Here is a 25,390-nt window from a genome sequence, read left to right as displayed (position 1 = left end):
TCTGGAGGTCCCCAGCACCACTGATGCCAGTCTTCACCCAATTCAATTCACTTCACGTGATATCAAGAAACAGCTGAAGGCATGGAGAGTGCAAAGGCTATGGGCCCTGACAATATTCTGGCAATGGTACTGAAGACTTGTGCTGCAGAACTGGCCATGCCCCTAGCCAAGCTGTTCCAGTACAGCTACAACACTGGCATCTACCCGGCTATGTGGAAAATTGCCCAAGTGTGCCTGTACACAAAAAGCAGGACAAATCCAACCCAGCCAATTACCGCCTCATCAGTCTACTATCGATCATCAGTAAAATGATGGAGGGGGTCATAGACAGTGCTATCAAGCGGCACTTGCTTAGCAATAAACTGCTCACTGACACCCAATTTGGGTTCCGCCAGGGTCACTCAGCTTCTGAACTCATTACAGCCTTGGTTCAAACATGGACAAAAGAGGTGAGCTCCAAAGGTGAGGTGAGAGTGACTGCCCTTGACATCAAGGCCGCGTTTGACTGAATGTGGCATCAAGGAGCTCTAGCAAAACTGGAGTTAATGGGAATCGGGGGAAAACTGTCTACTGGTTGGAGTCACACCTAAACCAAAGGAAGATGGTTGTGGTTGTTGGAGGCCAATCATCTCAGCTTCAGGACATCACTGCAGAATTTCCTCAGGGAAGTGTCCTAGGCCCAACTGCCTTCAGCTGCTTCATCAATGACCTTGCTTCTATCATAAGTCAGAAGTGAGGATGTTCGCTGATGATTGCACAATATTCAGCCCAATTCAGTTACTGAAGCAGTCCATGTCCAAATGCAGCAAGACCTGGACAATATCCAGGCTTGGGCTGACAAGTGGCAAGTAACATTCATGCCACACAAGTGCCAGACAATGACCATCTCCAACAAGAGAGAATCTAACCATCGCCCCTTGACATTCGATGGCATTACTATCACTGCATCCTCCATAACAACACCCTGGGAGTTACCATTGAGCAGAAACTGAACTGGACTTGCCATATAAATACTGTGGCTACAAGAGCAGGTCAGAGAATGGGAAACTTGCAGTGGGTAAGTCACCTTCTGACTCGCTAAACCCTATCTACCATCTACAAGGCACAAGTCAGGAGTGTGATGGAACACTTTCCATTTGCCTGGATGAGTGCAGCTCCAACAATATTCAAGAAACCTTGACACCATCCAGGACAAAGCAGTCTGCTTGATTGGCATCCCTTCCACAAACATTCACTTCCTCCACCATCCATGCACAGTGGCAGCAGTGTGTACCATCTACAAAATGCACTTTTAGCAGCGCCTTCCAAACCCACAATAGCTACTATCTAGAAGGACAAGGGCAGCAGATGCACGGGAATGCCACCACCTGGAAGTTCCCCTCCAAGCCACACATCATCCTGACTTGGAAATATATTACCGTTCCTTCACTGTTGCTGGGTCAAAATCCTGGAACTCCCTCCCTAACAGCGCTGTGGTTGTACCTACACCACAGGGACCACAGCTCACTGCCACCTTCTCAAGGGCAACTAGAGATGGGCAATAAATTCTGTCTTAGCCAGCTATGCCCACATACCCTAAAAATGATGTTTTAAAATAAAACCCTTTCAATGGTGAGTTAAGTTTTAATTACTTTGAAACAACCTATCTGGCACTGAAAATTAACTCTTACAAGTGTGGAATTTCAATCCTTTTACTGTTGTTGGGGAATTGTTGGAAGTTTTAAAAAATGTTTATAAATTATATTTTTAACATTTTTCTTTCTGTCTCTTTTATCTCTCCCTTTTAATCAAACATTTGTTACCCTCTCTTTATTTTGCTTTCTATACCTTAATTGGCATTGTATTCACTGCTTAACTTACCCTTCCTGGTTCAGACGCTGTGTTGCTCATTAATGATTCTGTGATCTAATTAGTTAAGGAGATACATAGTTGTTTGCCCAGTTCATGCAGATCCCAGATGCCTTGTAGAGGGTGCCATGCTGTTTCAATCTCCCACTTGAAGCAACCTGCCACGCAAAAGCTCTTAGACTTGCCTTTGCCTGTTTAATTTTTAACAAATGGTGGGTGCAGTGGATTGGCTGGCTACAGTTATTCTGGCTGAATGGGTTCATTACCATGAATGTCGTTACAGCTGATGTAGAGGGCGGTTGGATCAGCAAGTTTAGAGTATGCCAATATAACTAGTAAAAATAGTTGCACGGGATGGGGGAAAAGTACAATATTTAAATATTAAGGCAAGGGTTAACAATAAATAGTTTCTATAAAATGTATGTATCCCTCAATCCCCAATTCCTCAATTTTTGTTCTGAGATTACAAGCCCTGATGATAATGATTAACGGTAGAAATACTAATATCATTGTTTGTACCTCCTAAGCTAAATTGAACGTACCAACCTATAATGCATTTTCATCATGAAACCCACTGTATCTGCGGCCATTCATGCTGACTTACAAACATACAACTACTGTTATCCTTCCGTTGAAGCAAATGTGCCAAATTCCATGAGAAATCTGTGTACTGCCACTTTTCATGACTTACTGTTCCCTCAGGTTAATGTTATTACTGGCATTGTATTTATTAAACATTAGTCATTAAGAGTTTCCTGGATATCACAAGTTGACAGGCCTGAGGGTTCTGCAATAATGCCTTGGATTCTGTGTGTATGGCATTTTCAAGTTTGAAAACCAATAGCAGCTTGATATTTAGTGCTGAGAAGCTAAGCGCCTTTCAGTGCGATAGATCAAAGCTGCTAAGATGGCAGTTCACCTCAAATCTGTGGTCTTAGACAAGTGGGCTTGTTTTGAAGCAAAGAAGATGGAGGAGGAAATGGAGCATTGACTTGTCACCCGCAATTAATTACTTCGAATTAAGAACAATTTACTGTCCAGTTTGGCTCTCGTTTGCCAATTTATTCACTGCAATTTGCTGAGCACTGGAAGTAGGGAGTGATGAACATGATTTGCATTGGAGGGAGTGTTATGACTGTTTGGGGACTTGTCCAAAATATTGTGACATTTCGAATAACATTTAATGGGCACAAGGCACAATTTGGAGAGGTAAATTCCATTTTGATTTTTGCAGGGTACTTTATCATCCAAGATTGAATAAAGAGAATGACTGAGTTGCATTTGTATAGTGCATTTCATGACCTTGGGACATCCCAAAGTGCTTGCAGGCAACAAAGAACTTTGGAAGTCTAGTCAGAGTTGTAATGTAGGAAAGGAATAAATTTATTTTGGCTTTAACACCAAAGTTATATACAGAAGATGAGGTCAGTTCAACCTTTGCAATACCTACAGCAGGCTGCCTCAAACACGTTGCCTAATTAAAACGTTGCCAGATACTTATTGTTAAAGTACTACCTCTAAATTATACACTGAAAATGAGGGAAAACAGTGACATTTACTGAATTTCCAGGATCCATCTGGGCACCAACGGGGCCTCCGGGATGGAAAGATCTGCAGAGTGTGGTGCCATTCAATCAGTATTTCAGCGACTCGATAGGTGTCCTGGCCATCTGCCCATTCTGCAACTTGATGAAACCATACTTCACACCGATGTGCAATGACCAAGGCTGCACCCATATTCCACCATCTGAAGGGGCTGCTCCTTTGTACTTGGCTACACTTTCAGCAGCCATATTTACCATTGGTCACCTGGTGAGATCAGATGTACACATCCACTGACCTAGAAAATGATCACACAGTGACTCACCAATGTGCTCAAAATATGACCTTGGGGAACTGCAAGATATTTTATAGACTAGAATTTACAAATTATTATTTCAATTTACTGACATGCACTAATAGCTAGCCATCTGTTATTTATTAATGGTGGCTTCCTTAGAGGGGACTGCCTGAGGTTGTGTTGATAACATTGACATTGTGTAAAAGAGGATACTTACTGAAGAAAAGAGACTCATGCAATGGCATTAAAATGCCATTAAAAAATAAATTATGCTTAATAATATGTTTTATGAATGTGGGTTGCTTGTGGAGAGTGTGATGGGTACTCTTCCACCCTCATACAGTCACATAGTTATTCAACCTCTTGATAAAATGGCTTTTCACAGTGATCACTGAACACGTGGGTTGTATTTTATGTGCCCCCACCGGGCATGTTTTCAACAGGAGCGACACATAAAATAGGGTAGATGCCCTCTCATCACCCTCTTGAAATCAGAAGCCCACCCACCATATTTAAATAAATAATAAAGGGGTAATGGGGCTTGTTAACAAGTCAATTGACCCTGATAATATGCTGCCTACACCATAATAGGGTTGGCGTGGGCAATGGAAGGGGCAGTGGGCAGGTCACTTGGACAGGTTCCCTTTGTGGATCAAGGGGCAGATAGAACACCCATTTTTTTCATACCTACCTGCTCCATTAAACACATCATCTCCACCCACCTGCCCCCACTCCCCTAAACTGCAACTATGAGGCACTGTGAGCCATCAGCAGCAACAAAATTGTACTTAACCACAATCTGTAACCTCATGGGCTGGCATAGCACCCATTCTATCATTAGCACCAAGCTGGGTGACCAACCCTGGTTCATTGAAGAGTGCAGGAGGGCATGCCAGGAGCAGCACCAGGCGTACCTAAAAATGAGGTATCAACCCGGTGAAGCTACAATAGAGGACTACTTGCGTGCCAAACAGCATAAGCAGCAAGTGATAGACAGGGCTAAGCTATTCCACAACCAACCGATCAGACCCACGCTCTGCAGTCTGCCACATCCTGTCACGAGTGGTGGTGGGCAAATAAGCAACTCACTGGAGGAGGAGGCTCCACAAATATCCCCATCCTCAATGATGGGGGAGCCCAGCACATCAGTGTAAAAGATAAGGCTGAAGCATTTGCTACAATCTTCATTCAGAAGTGCCGAGTGGATGATTCATCTCCAGAGGTCCCCATCATCACAGATGCCAGTCTTCAGCCAATTCGATTCACTCCATGTGATATCAAGAAATGGCTAACGGCACTAGATACTACAAATGACAATATTCCGGTAATAGTACTGAAAACTTGTGCTTCAGAACTTGCCGCGCCCTATCCAAGCTGATCCAGTTCAGCTACAACACTGGCATCTACCTGGAAATGTGGAAAATTGCCCAGGTATGTCCTATACACAAAGTGCAGGACAAATTCAACCAGACCAATTACCGCCCCATCAGTCCACTCTCAATCATCAGCAAATTGTGGAAAGGGTCATCAACAGTGCTATCAAGTGGCACTTGCTTAGCAATAACCTGCTCACTAATGCTCAGTTTGCGTTCCACCAAGGTCACTCAGCTCCTACCCTCATTACAGCTTTGGTTCAAACATAGACAAAAGAGATGAACTCCAGCGGTGAGGTGAGAGTGACTGCCCTTGACATCAAGGCCGCATTTGACCGAGTGTGGCAATAAGGAGCCTTAGCAAAACTGGATTCAATGGGAATCAGGGGGAAAATTCTCTACTGGTTGGAGTCATACCTAGCAAATGGAAGATGGTTGTGGTTATTGGAGGTCAATCATCTCAGTTCCAGGACGTCACTGCAGGGGTTCCTCAGGGTATTGCACTAGGCCCAACCATCTTCAGTAGGTTCATAATGTCCTTCCCTCCATCGTAAGATCAGAAGTGAGGATGTTTGCTGATGATTGCACAATGTTCAACACCATTCATGACTCCTCAGATACTGAAGCAGTCCATGTTCAAATGCAGCAAGACCTGGACAATATCCAGGCTTGGGCTGACAAGTGCCAGGTAATGACCAACTCCAACAAGAGAGAACATAACCATTGTTTTTTGACATTCAATGGCATTACCAACATCCTGGGGATTACCATTGACCAGAAACTGAACTGCACTAGCCATATAAATGCTGTGTCTACAAGAGCAGGTCAGAGGCTAGGAATCCTGTGGTGAGGAACTCACCTCTTGACTCCCCGAACCCTGTCCATGATCTACAGGACACAAGTCAGGAGTGTGATGGAATACACTCCACTTGCCTGGATGAGTGCAGCTCCCACAACACTCAAGAAGCTTGACACCATTCAGGACAAAGCAGCCCACTTGATTGGCACCCCTTCCACAAACATTCACTCGCTCCCCACAGACGCACAGTAGTAGCAGTGTGTACCATCTACAAGATGCACTGCAGGAACTCACCAAGGCTCCTTAGACAGTACCTTCCAAACCTACGACTGCTATCATCTAGAAAGACAATGGCAGCAGATATGTGGGAACACCACCACCTGGAAGTTCCCCTCCAAGTAAGTCACAATCCTTACTTGGAAATATATCACCGTTCCTTCATTGTCGCTGTGTCAAAATCCTGGAACTCCCTCCCTAACAGCACTGTGGGTATACCTACACCACATGGACTGCAATGGCTCAAGAAGGCAGCTCACCACCACCTTCTCAAGGGCAATTAGGGATGGGCAATAAATGCTGGCCCAGCCAGTGATGCTCACATCCCATAAACAAATTTTTAAAAACCTACCTGCCCAAGACTCCAGACTTAGCTGACTCTGGGATGCATGGGCCTTCATCTTGTTCCTGGTTACGGTACTGGCAGTGCCCACTAACGTGCTCTTGGGATTGCTGGGGCTATGGAGCCACCAGCCAATCCAATTGGGTGGAAGCTCCAATGGGTGGGATATCTTCCCCAGTGAGGGGTGGAAGCCCCACACTTTACCAATTTAGCCCCCCTGCAGCATGTTTTGGCAGTGGGGTGGGCTGGTGCCGACTTTGTTTCCAGGTTATGGGGCTGGGTGGGGGAAATCTATCCACCACCGCTGTCAACCCCCCATTCCCACCCCCCCCCCTCCCCCTCCCCAACCCCCACCCCTACCCAGTAATATTCTGCCCAGTATGTCCTTCCCAACCCGAATCTCCTTCTATACATCATCTGCTATGGAAATATGAAGGGATATTTTTAGTTGATCTTGGGTCAGTGCCTTTTATCAATCTGATTTAAATATCTAAGCTTGTTAAAGTAACATCAAGTAAAATCACTGTTGATTTCTGTAACATTAACCTGAAACTCAGATCAATAGTTGAGCAGCGCGTGGGGTCAAACCTGGATCCTCTCCCCTGTCAATGAACATTGAGGATGGCTTAGCTCTGATTACGCCAGTAGTTTGAAACATATGCTTTGATATTATCACTGGCCCAGAGCATCATTCATTTAATTATTAATGAAATATTCCATTTTAAATAGTGGTATCTTGGCCCAAGGGCTGAAACACTCACAGAACAATAAAAAATGGACAAGGTCAACTCTTGGACTGGCCATTGAAGAGAAATAGGGGTAGGATTCTTCCTTTGAGAGAATGCAATATAATGCAATGGAGGCAGGGCTATCCCAGTTACCAAAACAATGGTGAAAGTCCTCTGTTAAAAGTATCAGCCCTCATGTATACAAGTCCGGACCTATCTTTCCCGAGTGACGCCCATGCCAGTTAAAGTACAGGCAGCAATGCAACATCACATGACAGCATGTACATATTTGTGTATGCTAATAAGAAATAAATTGTATATTTTCTATATATTAAAATAATTGAATAGGTTGCAACATTCTATTTTAAAATGCACGGGAAATATATAATGGATTGACTTGTAGTGTAAGATGTAAAGCACACCTCCCACCTTTGTTTCACTATTGAAATTTTCCACCTTGATCTATTGCGCTAACAACTTTTTTTTAAAAAAGGGAATGCAGTTCCATTGCAGTCTCACTGGTGAGGTTAATGATAGTTAAAAGGTAAAAGCCTCACTCTTTTAACCTGTCTGAATAGTGACCATCAATTTTAATTGCTGAAATGTCCTCCTCAGTTGGCTGGTATCCTGATATCTTTAATAAATAGCAAAACTCAGCATGTGTTTCTGCTGCACCCACCGCCCGACTGGCCCTGAAACTTGAGCACCCGCCCAAATAAAATTAAAGCTCTCCCTACAAGCACCCACTCCAGTGTTACATCGGAAGAACATCTTACACTGAAAAGTAATGATATTTTATCCAGCCCACTTGCTGAGGTGAGTTGAGATCCCCAGACTTAGTTCAGGTCAACATATCTTTTCCACTCTATCCCTTCATCATCAAACTCAGTGGTTACACCTCTCCAGTACCCAAGCTGTATTCATTTAGCTCAATGAATCCCACTGAAATATTAGATCTTGTTTGTTCTGATTCAACTAAATTTACAGGGTGGGAGTGGGGGGCAGTTAAAGTTTCCATTACATCAATGGAAAACTTGAAGGAATGACATAAATGTCTGCTTACGCTATTTCTCTGGATTTCTGCCAAGATTATGATGGAAGATCAGGCGAACCCCTGTGGAAATTTCAGCTGACAATGTTTATAGTTGGACAGTAGCCAAAGTGAACAATTTGAAAAAATTAAAAGTTGTTTCACGTAGAGCATAAAACTACACCTAATTTGGCACCATCACTTGGGTGGATCATGTAGGAAATGGAAGTATCACACTGATGCTATAATGAGCATTCGTTTATAGCAGATTGTCCATATTCTGCAGAGGAAAAGCACCCAAAGAGCCAAATGACACTCTGGCAGCAGTCCAGGATACCTCCCCACTATTATTTAAAGACTGGATGACTGGTTGCTAAGGAAACATGATGCCCACTCTTAATGACCCCGTTTTGAAAAACTGAACAGGGAGCATGTACCACATTATAGGAAGGATGTGATTGCACTGGAGAGGGTGCAGAGGAGATTTACCAGGATGCTGCCTGGGCTGGAGGGTCTGAGCTATGAGGAAAGATTGGAAAGGCTGGGGTTGTTTTCCTTGCAGCAGCAAAGGTTGAGAGGGGACCTGATAGAGGTGTATAAGATTATGAGGAGCATAGATAGGATGGATAGGAAGGCACTTTTTCCATTAGTAGAAGGGTCAATAACCAGGGGGCATAGATCTAAGGTAAGAAGTAGAAGGCTAAGAGGGGAGCTGAGGAGAAATTTCTCCACCCAGAGGATGGTGAGAGTCTGGAATTCACTGCCTGAAAGGGTGGTTGAGTCAGAAACTCTTGTAACATTTAAGAAGTATTTGGATATTCATATCTTTGTTGACCGGCGTGAACACGATGGGCCGAATGTCCTCCTTCTGTGTGTAAATATCTATGAGTCAATGAGCATGCTGCTACAGGGAATTTTATGCCAAATTCTTACAGAACATATAATTGAAATGCTGAAACAGGTTCTCCTGCTCAGACAGATTGGTGGCAGATAGGCTCTTGGCTCTGTCAAGGTGTCAAAAATTATCTGCATCTGCTGTGTATTGGTTGATGTTTTGAGGGTGTTACAACAACCACGTGTGACATTAGAAGCATTTTTAAGGTCCAGCTGTAAAAATTCAATCTGAGGCAAGGTGGATATAGTTTTGGCTTTGATGGACATAATTTTGATTTTGGGCAATAGTACGAAGTTGGCAGTTGCAATTGGCCAGCCTTTATAATCTCTCAATTTGAATTTCCATTGTCCTCGATGAAAATCAGGAAATATTTATACCGGACAACAGATCCAATATCGATAATCTAATACTATTGCCCAAAAGTCAAAATCAACACCCATATATCCGTGATGCCTCAGGTTGAACATTATGGTGGCGTAAAACTGTAAGAGGCTTGTACCAGAGCTCCTTTACTCAGATTCTACCCTGTTCAGTGCAGTGCTTGTGATGCGATGGGCATAGAATTAATCTCAAGTGTTAAATGCTGGAAAGCCATCCCATGGCATTGTCCCAAACGCCTAAAAATTTCACATCTACCCTGATTTATGGGCGTGAGAGGCAACATTCAATCTCATTATCCACCTCCTACCAGGCTTGTGACACACTGTGACAGGAAGAAAGATTCCACAGCCCCAGATGTGGCTATCATCCTCTACTGCATGTCTTTCAGCTGAATACCCAAACTGGCAACAGTGAAAGGGCTCATTCTTCCCACATGTTCCCTTGCTGACTTTCCACAGCTGACCTGCAAAAGAAGTCAGCTATGTTCAACAGGAGTAGCACCTTTTAACAACTGCTGATGTTAGAATTTCCCATTATCTTTCACTTATTGAGATCCCAGCAGTTATGAAAAGCACATGGGGAGCACATTTAAGTTATGACAATGAGCTGCTCTTAATGAATCGAATTGCGTTAGTTCCCCATTTCTATTTACATGAAAGGTTGAAGGCATGCAGCAATCCTAGCCCCATTTTTTGGATCCTAAAGCTAGCTTTTAACTGAGTTTCTTTTTAATAAGAAACCCTCAAGGCTGTTAACTAGCCTGAGACACCCAGTATTTATTGATCCTTTTGCAATTAGGGATGGATTGATAAACCGTTGAGCTTGGGGCGATGGTGGTGTCATGGTAATGTCACTGAACTAGTAACCCAGAGACCCAGGCTAATGCTCTGGGGACACAGGTTCAAATCACACACAGCAGTTGGTGGAATTTGAATTCAAGTAATAAAATCTGGCATTGAAAACTAGGGCAGAATTTTTAGGTCAGCATGCGGGCCTGACCCAATTGGACGTGAAAATGCGTGATATTTTGGTTGGCGGGCGCACGCAAAAGTCAGAGGCGCGCCCGCTGATAATTAAGAGGTCTATTAAGGTCATGAAAGTTGTAATTGTCTCTGACTTTTGTGGCCAGTCCAACCTTATGGTTGGTGGACGCGGGAATCGGCCAGGCGGACTTTGCATTTTTCATGAAACCTCATCCAAGGGCGGGGTGAGGTTTCCGTTATTAAATTAAAAAAAAAATCTATGGACAGCATTTTTATCACGTACATGGTCAGGTGACTGATTGTGATGATTGTACATTTTTCCCCCTTATTTTACAAACTATATTTAACTGTTTTAAAGTCTCCAGCTCCCTGAGGCAGCTCTCTGCCTTCAGGAGCTTTCATTCAGCTTACGTGCTTATGTCAGCGCCAGCCCTCCTCCCGCCCCCCCCCACCCTGGCAGTGGTTGGGGCCTGATCGCGGTTGGGGGCCAATCACAGTCAGTGGTCCGTTCCACGGCCGATCTGTGACCCACCAATTGCGTCCACCCGCCGACCTAAAAATTCTGCCCCTAGCCTTGGTAATGGTGACTGTGAAACGATCATCGATTGTTGTAAAAACCCATCTCATTCACTAGTGTCCTTTAGGGAAGGAAATCTGCCATCTTTACCCGGCCTGGCCTACGTGTGACTCCGGACCCACAGCAATGTGGTTGTCTCTTAACTGCCCTCTGAAATGGTCTAATAAGCCCCCCAGTTCAAGAGCAATTGGTGGGCAACAATTAATGCTGGCCCTGTAAGTGATGCCCACATTCCATGAAAGAGTAAAAAATAAAATCCTGTATAATGATGTGCGACAAAAGAGGCTCAACAATCCATGGATATTCCACATCAGAATTCAAACATTATAAGAACGTTGGCAAGTTCTGCCTTCAGAGGGTGTGGGTACAAAGAGATCAGATTAAGGGTCTACGCCAGAGAAAGGAACTTGTATGTGTTATAATGTCATTACCTCATCCCAAAACACTTAAGTAACCTCTGCTGATGACCTTGAATTTAAAAAGGTATTGATAGACTAGGTTGCTTTTTAGGTGATGGTCATTTCGAATTAACATTGACACAATCTGGCATTTTGTAACTTGTGGAAATTGTTAATTGATTTGAGTTCATGGGTGCAATGCTGATGAAATCACACTTGAAATTACATTGTTCTTCCAAAGTGAAGTTATTGTTTGTTTCCGACCAAATTCACTTACATAACAACAAATGTGAATTCTTTCATGAACCAGTGCAATTGGGCAGCGTAATAAAATATAATTGTATTTTTTCTTTGCATTCCCTCTTGTATTTAAGAATGGTAGCCTGGTACAACTGTATTAATGCGGTGAAAATGGGTTTACAAGAAAAAAAATAAGCACTTTTGAATAAGGATATCTTCTCCACCTGTGATTAACCTGATTTTAAAATCACTGAAATTAACTTGAAAGTAAAACTGTACTGAGCTATTTACGATAAAAGCAAAAAACTGCAGATGCTGGAAATCCAAAACAAAAACAAAAATACCTGGAAAAACTCAGCAGGTCTGGCAGCATCTGTGCATAGGAGCACAGTTGACGTTTTGAGTCCAAATGAACCTTCAACTGAACTATTTACGAGTTTCATTGATATGCATGCACCAGTTTCTTAATTTTTTTTATCATGTAAAAACTTCTAAAATGAGCCTACTATTGCCTGTGCTACTTTTAAAAAAAAACCTCATTCAATATGAAGATGGTCCATGAATGGACACAATTGACAGAAACTCGCCACGTTCAATGTTTTAATTTGTTGGGGTGGCTAGCTTCTGGCAAAATGATTTTAAAACAAGTATTAAAGATTGCGGAAACAAGATTTACACTTCACATAACTTACGTTTAAAACTCCCCCAACCTTCAGCTACATTTTGCTGATAATACTGGAACAAACTATTGCAGCTCTGCCCCACATACTCCAATCAATGGTGCATTACATTACCTATTTCACCATTTGTCCTGTTCTAGACTTGGAAAAGACCCTCCAGAGAATGTACTGACAGATTCTGTGGATGCTTGCATTGTTCTAGAGTTTCAGATTCTCATTACATAATGAACCCAGCTTACTAATTAATGGTTTTGTTTATGTTTTTCCCTCTCAGGGCAAAAGCAAAAAAAGGTGTGAACATTGTTGATGTAAAACCTAGCATTCCAAGCTTATGGGAAGTTAAACAGGAGATGGGAAATGGTGGGAAACACTCCATCGCAACTGTTGTTTGCCGGAAGAAACCTGGTGCTTCAAGTAGCAGGTAGGAGATCATGAGTAAATTTAATTGTATTATATAATTGTATTACATCAAATGACAGTGTGTATATTTGGGCCATTCTATTCTACTGCATGTTTTGTACCAGGACTTCATTTGGAATGTTTTCAGTGGATAATTTAACACTGACGTGTTATTAAGTAATAGAAATAGAAAATGCTGGAAATTTAGCAGATCTGGCAGCATCTATGGAGAGATAAACAGAGTATTTCAGGTCAACAATATTTTATTAGAGTGGGGAAAAGTTAGAGATGTAACACATTTACTGTGGCAGAGATAGGGGGAGAGGGGAAGAAAAGAAGAGAAAGGCAGGTCTATGATAGGGTCGAAGGCAGGAAAGATTGAATAGAAAAGGGATGACGGTGCAAAACACATGAGCAGTGGTAATGAAGCAAGTAAAGAAACAGACAATCTATTTAAATGGATAAAACAAAATCATTGCCAATAGTTGTTACCCAAAAACCAAACAAAGTGAAGCAATGATTATGATCTGTAATTGTTGAACTAAATGTTGTCTAGAAGGCTGTAAAGTACGTACCAATAATTGATGAGGTGCTGTTCACTGAGCTGAGCTTCATTGGAACAATGTAGGATGCCAAGAATAGAGAGATCAGCAATGTAGGAGTGGAGCAAAGAATTAAAATGATAGCTGAAAATGTGAAATAAAATATGCAATCCTGTTTGCCGAGGTCCTTCAACATTTTCTGAAGAATTCTGCTTTAGTTTTCAATACCAACATCAGTTAACTGCCCTGATTTAAAGGAATTGGGTGGTGCAATCAGTCTAAATACCTCTTTCATTGGGCTCTCAATCCACCTCAGACTAGTAGGCAGTCTCCACTGTAAAAATTCTAAACAGAATCAGCATACTTAATGGGATGTACTTAATGGTAATGAGGCTATAGCTCAAAGCTGCCTATAATTCAACACTACCTCGCAAACCAGGAAAGAAATCAGGATGGATATTGGCAATAATGACTGAATTATCCTGTCAAATGACTGAAACAGGAAATGCTGTTTTTTTAAGGTATTGGTTAAGGAATACAACGGTGTTTGAATATGAGCTACGAAAGCATCTGTGTAGTGAGAAACAATTAACATTTCGATTCCATGTGACCCTTGGGTCATACAGACTCGAAACGTTAACTCTGTTTCTCTCCCCACAGATGCTGTCAGACCTGCTGAGTTTTCCCAGCATTTTCTGTTTTTGTTTCAAATTTCTAGCTTTTATATTTGAATATGAGGTGCTGCAGTGTTTCCAGCCTGTGATGTATCTGACCAGGCAGTGCTTGATGCTAAAGCACAGGGCAATAACAGAGTTTCATTCCACAGTACTGGCAGCCCTCACCTCGATGAACACAGATTTCATTTCCTGTTCTCTGTGAGTTTGCAGTGGCACTGGCTCTGTGACTGGACTGTGTGATGCAGCATTTCAATATGCATAGCTTACACTTGAAGTATTTTAAATGTTAGACTTGGTTAACAGATTTACACCAAATTCTTTTGAAGTCTAGCATAACTTCTAGATGTGTCAGTGTGTGCTTCCAGTCTAATGCAAATCTGGCCATAATTTGTATTTAAATCCTTCCCTCTTTAATTACGTAGTCTTAAGATTTAAGTTAAAAATGTTGTCACTTGAGTTACCAGCCACAGTGTTAATTAACTTCATTTGTAGTGTCTTTGTGTGTTTTAATAACTTACCTAGATCAAAAAAAAGTGTTAATAATGCTAAGCTACTGTGACAGGTGTAATTTCCTTGATTTGCAAGACATGTGCAGAAGTGAAGGCTTTAATCATATTACCCGAAGCATTTGGCAGGCAGCTTTTAAAAATACCAGCCCTGTTATCAAAGGAGATTTGCGTGGTGGTTTTAAGTAGCAAACAAGGTTTTCTTATAAGTATTATGACAAGCCAGCAGGGAGCGTTTTTAATTATTTTTTTCAAAATTTCTGGGTAGCCTATATATAATTCAGTGCCATGTTTCCCTGATTCTGAACACTTTGCACACTGGCTTCATATCTCATTGCATTATGTTAAATCAAGAAAATTGCAAGATTTATATATTGTGAATAGAATGCGCTACAGTTGTGTGCAATCCTTATTGACGAGGATTCTGTTGATACACTGTACTGAAAATATATTTCAACCCTATCTTGTAGCATTATCAGTAATTGTACATGGCTCTGACAACAAATGCTAGGATTGGGGCTTTATGAGTTTGAGAGAGGAATTATTTAAAAGAAAATGTAGTGAGCAGAATTTGAGGATGATGTTCATTTGGAATCGCCGTATGAAAATGTGATATTTTAGGAATTTATTTTAAAACTTGTCTGATTGATCAGAAATGCAGTTGAGGTACAGATCAGCCATGACCTGACTGAACAAGAGAGAGTCAAGTGGCTGAATGGCCTATTCATGTTTGAAGAGCAGATAATCTGAGCCACCTCCAATGATGTTACTGATGGTTTGTGGTTATCCAACATTGTTGCAATATTGGTTGGATTCTTCCCTCACTCCCATTTGCCCAGTTCTGTGTTCAAGTTTGGTAAATAGACACCTAGGGTGGAGGTTGAGATTCAAACTCTGGCCTATGGTACCGCGGATAAGCATGTGGCTTGATTTCCGCCATTCCAATAGTCACCTGTTTTTCAAGGCCTCCTCTCCTTTTGAAATTCACCTTCATTCTGTCACTACATCATACACTGAGATATGGAATATATTCAGGTAGTGACCTTACCAGAAATTTATTGTGGCAAATGAGGGCAGAGGTTAGCACAGACACAGTGGCCAGGATTCTCCGGTTCCGTCGCGGGTGGGACTCACTGCGGGTGAGGCGGCCCCCCAGCCGGATGTCCATTGACTTGCGGCGGGACCGGAAGACCCCGGTGGCGGGCGGGTGCAGAAAATCCCGCCCAGTGTTTCATTGGGTGGTCAGTCTGTGAGCTGTGTTGGTAGCAGCTACCTCACTCAGGTAGTTATTAAGAAGTAAGTTAACCAAACACCACTCCCTTCACCCAGCCTTCCAAGTCTCCACTAACGGCTGCCACCATTTAAGGGGTTCTGAATTTCTTTGTGTTTTCTCACCCAGGCAATTTCCAGTGCTTCCACCAAGGTTTAGGGTGAGGGAGTTTGTGTGGACTACTTTCACCATTTGCATAAAACATCCTCCAAGTCATTTCTTCCAAATTTGCCTGAAAGGGGCTTAAACCCATGTGCCTAAAGATGTTGGCTTTTGGCCTTGCACCTGGGCTGTTTTCAGATCAGAGGAAGTCATGCAACAAAGGAGAGGATACCTTAAAGGTAAATCCCACCGTTTTCTTCCATACTTCCCGCGGGCCATTCTTAGCAAGAGCTAGAAAGCCCTAAGGCTGGCAGCTAAGCCCAGGCCTGCAGGTCCCTCTGTATCCCTGCCCATTTTTTGTCAGTTCTGCCAGGAACCAGCTCTATGGTCAGACTATTATAATAATTTGAGCTATCAAAATATGACAAAATTAGCTCAAGACTGGTGCAGCACACTTTGGACCTGTTGCACTTGTCCAGTATCTAGGCCAACTGAAAGAGGAACATCAAAGCCATAGTTTTCAACGATCTGATTTTATACCAGACACAACTTGCTTTCTTTACCCTTTACTCAGCTAGTTTTGCACCTCCTCTGGGTTTCATTCTGAAGCTTCCACTCATCTGGGGACCCAGTCTCTGTGTTGCCTAAGTCATTAGTCTGTCAAATAATATGCTAAAGAAGTCTGTATGTAATCTGAAAATTTATAGGCTCCCTGCCAGAAAATGTTGACATCATTTTGTGTTCAAACGCTCATGCGCTCAAAAAGATTAGTACTCATTTGACATCAAATGGTGTAATTTGGAATGAATGTTTCATCTGTCATCAGCGCTCATTGTCATCTTTTGACATCAAATGCAATCAAAAGCGATCAAGGCATCAAAAGTGACCACTCGGCATCAAAAGTGATCACTAGGCATCAAAAGAAATAATTAAGCTCCCACCACATGCTTACCCATGCCCTTCTTTTATCTCCACTCAGCAGCCCCTCACCTGGTCCTCCTTCTCCACCCTCCCTCCTACATGGATTCCTCCACTTTGTCCAGATGTTGGAGGCTTATTGTTTGTGGAACCATTATCCTAGTGAGAGTCAGTGTGTGTGGAATCCATACTCCAGTGAGAGTTAGTGTATGTGGAACCTTACCCCAGTGAAGGTCAGTGTGTGTGGAACCCTCGCCTTTGTCGGAGTCAGTGGGTCAGCGGGATTTTACGTTCTGTCAAATGGCTTGCCACATTTTACAGCCCCGTCCCAGCCGCGAAGGTGCCATAAAATTCCGGCCAGTGTGTGTGGATCCTGTATCCTCGTTACAGTCTGTTTGTGTGGAACCCATACCCCAGTGAGGGTCAGCGTGTGTGGGTCTATACCCCAGTAAGAGCCAGTATGTGTAGATCCTGTACCCAAGTGAGAGTCAGTGGGATGTATTTTACGTGCCTCCACCATGTGTGTTTTCGGAGGACACGATAAAAAGGGCGGATGCCCAGACCACCACCTTCCTGCCAACCCCAAGCTCACCACCATAATACGGCGGTGGGGGGGGGGGGGGGGGGGGGGGGGGTGGTTGGGCGGGTGCCAAAATCAGCAGCCTGCCCACCGTATTCAAATAAGTAACCTAGAGTCAATTAGGCTTGTTGCCAAACTAATTGTCCTGATAAATCACTGCCCATGACATAAAACGGTTGGCGTTGGCAGCTGGGCAGGAGTGGGCAGCCCGGGAAGGAAGGGAGAGATTTGGTATTTTGGAGCTTCCCTTTGCCAATTGCGGGGCGGCCCTCCTAAGAGTGAACCCCATGCCCGCAGCCATAAACCCACCCTGCCCCGCCTCTTTGACCTACGCTAACTCTCCCTGCCCGAGACTCTGGGGATCCATGGGCCTTAAGTGGCCCTTTAATTAATGGCGGGTGAGCAGCCGATATCATCGCGTGCCCGCCCAATGAAATATCACAATGACGCGCGGTGAGGTCGGGCCGCTCGCCTGGCATCACTGCGCATCTTTTTACGTGCAGACGTGTGGGGCCCACACCCGCATGCCAACGGGAAAATTCTGCCCCATGCCTTTGACCCTAAGCAATATCTGGACAGCAACATCCGAAGCACTTGAACTTCACAAGCACCGCAAACAATAATCCCATGCGTAAATGAGAATATCTTGAATTCTCAGTGGCATTTTCAATTGATGCATGACTCCTGGTTTCAGCTTCAAGTTTAAAAATGGCAAAACCTTACAAAAGTTAGCACCAACCAATTCACCTGCAATAATGTGCTATTTCTACACAAGGGGGCTATAACAGAAAAATTACACTTTTTGCATTGAGTGATAAAAATTTTCTCATATTAAATTGAAATCAACCGCACTCATAAATGCCCAGCATGGAGCATATAATAGAACAGCAAGTACTGCAGATGTTGGAAATCTGAAGTATAAACTGGAAATGCTGTAAATACGCAACAGGCCAGGAAGCATCAGTGGAGAGAGAAACAGAGGACAAGATTTTACATTCGGCGTGCGGGGGCAGGCCCGACATGGTGGAATGTAAAATGACGCACAATGGCGTTGGGCGTGCGTCCAGACGTCATCGCGCACCCTCGCAATATTTTGTTAGGCGCGCTATGAGGGCGGAAGTGCGCCTGCCATTAAATAACGGGCCAGTTAAGGCCCTTGAGGCCCCAATTGTCTTTGATTTTTCACAGCCATGTGATTTTCAGGGCATCGCATGGGCACAACAGGTAGACGGGTAGGTCGCACTTTCAAAAACCTCATCCACAGGTGGGATAAGAGGGGTAAGTGGGCTCGCTAATGCGAGTTGTTAGTACTTTAGATTATAACTTACTGCTGCTTGCTTGTGTGAACAGGACAACTTCATTTCGCTTCAGAGCTGCTTTGACAGAAATAACAAGCTTCAGTTCAGGACTCTGGAGTAGTCATACCACATGGGGGCCTTCCAGGTATCAGACAGCCTTCCCTTACCCTGGGAATGGGGATTGTGGTCTCTGTTGGAGGTACCTACTCTGAGGAGGAAGAGAGGGGCAGAAGAGGGAGGAGGCCAGGTGTCCCTATTCAGCCTCTAGGGGAGTGACCAGTGGAAGGACAGGCGCAGGCATAAGGGGCGCAGGGCCAACAGGAAGTCCAAGGCAGAAGGGGCATCAGAAGACGCCACTATCCTGCTGCCAGAGGTTACAGGTGGCGATGCAGCTACCTCAGTATGTCCGAGATGCAATGCCGAAGGAGGCTCTGCCTCTCAAGGGAAACAGTGACCTCCATCTGTCAGAAGATCGACCCTGAGATCAGCTCCAACTGTGTGGGTGGACCCCCCATGCCAGTGGCACTGAAGGTCACATGGCCCTCAACTTCTATGCCTCCTGCTCTTTCCAGGGGTCGATGGGTGACCTTTGTGGAGTCTCTCAATCAGGTTGTGTCAAGCTGGTGACAGACACTCTGTTCAGGCGTGCATTGACTTTCATTCACTACTGCATGGGCGAAGCCAGCCAGATAAAGTGATCCAGAGGCTTTGTGGCGATTGCTGGGTTCCCCTGCATCCAGGGTGCTATAGACTGCACACATGAGGCCATCAAGGCGCCAGCGGGTGAGCCAGGTGCCTTCATCAACAGGAAGGGCTTCCACTCCATGAACGTGCAGATAGTGTGTGATCACAGGATGCTGATTCTACAAGTCTGTGCAAGGTACCCAGGCAGCTCTCATGACACTTACATCTTGAGACACCCCCAGGTTCCGAGGTGCTTCAGTGCTCCAGCTCGGCTGGATGGATGGCTGTTGGGTGACAAGGGCTATCCCCTCAGAAGGTGGCTCATGACGCCTCTCCGCCATCCAAGAACAGAGGCCGAGTGGTGGTACAATAGGAGCCACGCCTCCACAAGGGCAGCGGTAGAGAGAACCATCGGCCTTCTCAAGATGCGCTTCCGATGCCTTGGTAGTTCAGGGGGCACCTTGCAATGCCCCCCAGATCATGTGTCACTGATAATGGTTGCATGCAGCGCTCTCCACAATCTGGCACTGGAAAATGGGGGACGCAGAGGAGGACGATGATATTGATGCATCTGCTCTGGCAGCAGATGAGTCCAGCAGCGTGTCCAAGGACGAGCACGCTCAGGAGAACGCTAAGGGGATAGATACCGACCTGGGCAACCTTCAGGGAGGCAAGGACACCCAGGAGGCTTTGATCCAACACTCCTTCAGCTAGCCTACCAAAGATGAACCACCACCACATGCCAGGGCTGCAGGCTCCATACTCGATACCTGACAGGAACATTTGCTTGGTGAACAACATGCATGATGTGCCATTTCAATAAAGCTCAATGACAAACAATTCACTCATATCATCATGGGTTACCCATCACCTGCAGAGCTAATGAAGCACCCAGAGGCTTGTTGAACACAAACACATTTAATGGCATGGTGCCTGGCATACATAAAACAAATTAAATGGAAAGGTGTTCTCCATCACACCTATTCATAACTAACTTAAAAGTGTGGGGAGCAAAATGTCACCAGTGATAAGCCTGTCTTATGCTTAAGGTGCTTTATGTTTGCATTTACGAGTGCTACATCTAGGTGCCTGCTCACTCTGCTGTTCTGTTGGCCTTGATGACCTTGGTGGGCGTCCTCTGGCCCTTGGAGCCTGTGCTGGCCTTGCCTGGGAGGGAGCGCCCAATGCCACGGCTGGCATCTCCCCAGTCGCCGCAGCCTCATTGGATGCCACAGTCACTGGCAGAGGGGTGGAGGAGCTGCTGCCCTCGTCTGGAGTGCCCTGAGAGGAGCCCGCAAAGATGACAAGCAGCTCATGCACCAACGTCAGGGGTCGCTTTGGACATCCCTGCTCACCATTGATGGATGGGCACCTAGCTGGGATACTGGGTGCCCAATCCATCTCCCATACTGACAGTGACCACCTGAGGTCATTGCCGGTGTGAGGGCTTGCAGGTCCGAGCGCAACCCCAGGAATCCCTGGTTGTTCTCCTGGAGACCCTCACCATGAGAGCTGCCACTCTCTCCATAGAGGAGGCAGTGCACTTAGCCATGAGGGTCATAGCATTGCTCATGCTCCGCATGGACTCCTCCATCACGGAGACCATGACCCGCTTTCCCTCATGTATCTCCGCCAGATCCTCCCGCACACCCTGCTGGACTTCCAGCGTCTGCTGTCTCAGGGACTACTCCAGAGGCTCATCATCAGCCACTGACTGAGCATGTTCCCGGTCCCCAGACTGCTAGGGCCCTGGGCACTCTCTGCATCTGTCTGCACCTCAAGCAAGTACTAAGTGCCCTCATTGCTGTGCACCGAGACACTTTCCATCGATCTAATGCCCACCGAGGTGCTGGTATCTGCGTTGGTGCCTGCCTGGCTGAGAGGGTGTGACGCTGGTGCGTTTATATCCTCTGTGTCCTCTGGGGTGAGCGGCAGGCCTTCAGGCTCCCCACCCCGATGGGCTTCTGGTGAGCCTGAAAGGAAGCACAAGGACATGTCATTAGTTGAAGTCACTACACTGTTACTGGGCATGCCTGGCACCCGGATCAGGGAGCCCTCATCTTTCCATTATCAATGGGAATTCCATGTTCGAGGGTCTCATCAAACAGTGGAATGGTTGGACATTCTGACCCCAGTACACTGCTCTCTTATTTCCCTGCGGCACCCCAACCTCACTGCGGCCAGTTGATCCAGGCACATGGCGCCTCTCCAGCTCCAGTGTCTCCTGCTCATATCTGGACAAGGTTAGTGGGTGGGGTGCTCCTCCGCCAATCTGCAACATTTCAGCATTGTTGAGGGCTGTCTTCTCCTGCAATGACAGATTAGTCCACCCTGTGCCTCCATTGCCATTGCAGCCTGGCCAACCCCACAGGAGGAGTACTCACAGGAGGGCTCAGCCGATTCATGACCCTGGATCCACAAGACACTCATTCCAAGCAGCCAGAGCTCACCCCCTTGCCCAGATGCTGCCTCATTGACATTTGCCACTCACACTCTAAGAACTCTGAGGTCCGGCGGGGGGGTAGGCTGTACTAAGTGACCCATGCCAACACGGTGCTCACCCTTCCCGATCGCAGGCGATTATTGAACCACTTGCGGCACTGCACCTATATGTGCCTCACCACATCATGGGAGCTCACCCTGGATGCCACCTCCCCCCAGGCATTTTTGGTGAGGTGGGGGGTACCTCTTCCTCTCGTCCGTAGGGACAAGGCTATCCTGGCGTGCTGCCATCTCCGCCAGGAGGCCAGTGAGATGCTCATTGGAAAACTGCGGGGCCGACTGCCCCGCCGACCTGCCCTCCCGCCTGCCGTGTTCACCGCTAACGTTCTCCATGGCTGCGGCCCTCCGAGTCAATGGCAGCCTTCGCATGGCTTCCACAGCCGCTTTTGAATCGGCCACCGGGCTGCCATTGGACCCAGCGGACATTGAGCTCCCACCCCTTCCCACTGATGCCGGAGGCACGTATTACACTGGGTGGGCCTTAATTGGCCCTCCCGTGTAAAATGGCGGCGTGGAGCCGATCGCGGGCAGCTGTCGGGTTCCTGACCGCCCGCTCCTGCTGAGCCCGCCTGACCAATGTAAAATCCTGGCCAGAGTCAAAGCTTCAGGTCCACAATCTGCACTAGTTCTGACAAAGGGTCGCTGACCTCTGTTGCTCTCTGCACAGATGCCATCAGACATGCTGAGTTTTTCCAACGCTTCACGTTCATTTTGGAGCAAAAATGACCCCTTTTGCCAGCCCTCAATCAAATTTCTTGTGAACCTCTCATTCCCCTTCAGCAAAAAACCCAGCAGCAGTTGCCTGAGGACTGGTTTGGCAGTTGGCACAACATTAAACATGAATTTCAAAAAAATGCTAAGGAATGAAGAAAACATAAACAACTCGCTGATCAAAAAAAAATCGATGTCAAAGCTATAAATTGAGAATTTTATAATTGAGTAATTAATAAAATGACCATTAAAAAGTACAAGCAGCAGGGCTAACTAATAAAGCCTTTTTTGCCTTTTTGCTTAAGAACAGAGCTGGAAAGGGACAGCCTGGGCCCCAAGCCCTGGTCATCAGAGAAGTGGGGAGGGGGCCAGGACTTTCTGGGTGCTTTTTTGAGTGCTGAGCCAAACTGCTGCATGCACCAAAAATCTAAAAACATGGAACATGTACCTGTGAATTAACTCCAAGTGCACGACCATTTTATTTCCAGTGCATTTTCTCTGTGTGGAATGTGATGAGGTATTATAAAGTTGCATATACATGTATGGTCACTCATACAGAGAAATTGGGCAAATGACTTTATGCAACATGCCATAATTTTACTTCTTAACAGTGGAAGTATTAATTGGCTCGATATCCACCCCATCACACTAATTTTGAAAAAAAAAAACCAAGCTGAATATGTATCCCCTCTATACACATTAATTGTGCCTGTAAAGCTTATGCTTTAACATGTAGGTTAAACTCATTGAAACCAGTAGGATCCTGAGAAGGAGGAATGTGAAATGGCTTTGCCAGGAGTCCAGTGCGCTACTGCCTTGGAGACATGCTTGGTCAACCACCTTAGGGTGTGTGGAGGGGTCTGATTGGCATGGATGAGATGAGACAAAACTTGGAAAGGAAAGGAATTTCTTAAAATTGCAAGTGCAGGGGAAAAGGGGAGCAGGCTTGGATACGCACTAGCGATATATGCACCGTTAAACAATCTACACAATGCATGTATAACATAGTGCATCAGCTGGGGATTACTAAGATCCATTGAAACAGTATAGTTGACATCAGCTGATGCCTGAGACTTAGTCAAGTTTTGTTGTGATCGCTTGAACCCAGAATTTTTCTTCATGAACAAACTGATCGCTTTTGATGTCAGTTGAATGCTCCTGAGCATTTTGAAGGTAATTAAATGATGCTAAATGATCACAAATAATGTTGCTTGAGCACTATTGATGTCAGTTGATAACTAATGATGTCAGTTGATCACTACCTGGGATGTCAGATGGTGGCTAAGTGAACACAGATAATGTAAAATGTGTATAAAATTGTCTCTCTTGCGTAAATGGTTAATAAGCATTAAGAAAAATACTAGCACCTGATTGTTATATAAACTATTTACATTGGAAAGAAATAGAAGTGCCAGACAGAATTATACCCCTGATCAGCTGACCATTTTACAAACTGTTTTTATTCCCTATTGAAATTGGGCAGGTTAGGTTAAAATTAGGGCTTATTCAGTCAAAAAAGCCATTGGCAACAGTTTGGAAAAATAACACTAAGACTAAATGAAAGCATTTCCAGTTGTATTGATTGCTTGCTAGCTGTAACTACATACATGCTGCCAAAGTGTCACATTGATGTTGAGTAAAATCATGAATTGGTCTCCACTTTATGTGGGCCTCAGTCCTCCTGGTACAGATGGGGCTGAAATGACCCCAGCTGTGTAAAGTCCTTTGTCTAGCAGATCTTTACTGATTCTGAGCACTCAGCAACAGAGGTACACTATTAAAGAAGATCTATTGTATATTGTGACTTGCAAACATTGTGATAATTTCCTACTTTTCCCCTATTTTGATAACTGTGAGCCTTTATAATTGAGCCTGACTATGATAGATCAACAGAAAATGGGCTCTGATAAGCAAGCCTTTTTAACTTGAGAAAGGAGATTACATTTCAAAGTAAAATAATCACATTTAATGGTATTCAGTAATTTTCAAATTTTTGTTTCAATGTGATGTTCATAACAGTCCATGTGATATCATCAGACTTCTGAGGCATTGTACTTCTGTATTTATTTATCAAGAAGGCATTAATAAACTTGCAGAATGGAACATATAATTAGTGAATTAATTTCAACATAGATAAGTGTGAGGTATTATAATTTGGTACAAAAAATAAAGAGGTCACACATTGTTTGAAAAATAATGAGGTAGAGGAGCATTGGGATGTGAGAGTACATACATCACAAAAAAGCGACACAGTTTAATAAGGCTCTTTTAAAAAAAACTATACACAAAGGTTCATTTTGAGAAGCTTATAAATAAAGGGTACCTGATTCATTTGAGACCTCGGGAGGTGGTTGTCCATGCTTTTTTTGAGTCGCCCCCCAGGTCTAGGTAAGGGTCCTATGCTCAGGGTTACAAGCCATGGCCAAGAATGAAACCAGTGAATTTTCAGTGACGATGGCAGAAAAGCTAGAAACTCAAGGGGCAACAGCTACTTATAGGTGGAGGATCATTCGGGGAGAGAACTTGTGTTTTGTTTAAACACACAAGGAAGGCAACAGGGAATCACCTCATTGTATTCCTTCCCCTAATCTTATTGCTCATTGAAATTGAAAATGGGAAGCTTCTACGAGCAACTAAAGAGGAAAGTGCAAGACCGCAATGAGTGCAGAAATGAGCAGAAGACCTGCCCTTAGGCAGATCACACTGCTACTTATAAATTATATGTTGAGGAGCTATGCCAAGCTTGTATCAAACCTTGGCTAGGCAGCACTTGGGGTGCTGTGTGCATTTCTGGTCACCGTATTATAAAA

The 25,390-nt window shown here is 44.6% G+C and overlaps 1 protein-coding gene across 1 annotated transcript in view; it reads left to right on the top strand.

The window, feature by feature from the left end:
- The window catches only part of LOC121286208 (transmembrane protein 132C-like), a 1,095,675-nt gene that overhangs the window by 466,635 nt on the left and 603,650 nt on the right, over positions 1–25,390 (top strand). Inside the window, exon 3 of the mRNA XM_041203216.1 lies at positions 12,666–12,812. Within this exon, the coding sequence (XP_041059150.1) occupies positions 12,666–12,812 (147 nt within the window). The remainder of the gene's footprint in view (positions 1–12,665; positions 12,813–25,390) is intronic.

This window comes from Carcharodon carcharias, chromosome 13 (genome assembly GCF_017639515.1).
Source record: "Carcharodon carcharias isolate sCarCar2 chromosome 13, sCarCar2.pri, whole genome shotgun sequence".
Lineage (NCBI taxonomy): Eukaryota > Metazoa > Chordata > Chondrichthyes > Lamniformes > Lamnidae > Carcharodon > Carcharodon carcharias.
This window is presented reverse-complemented; position numbering and strand designations above follow the sequence as displayed.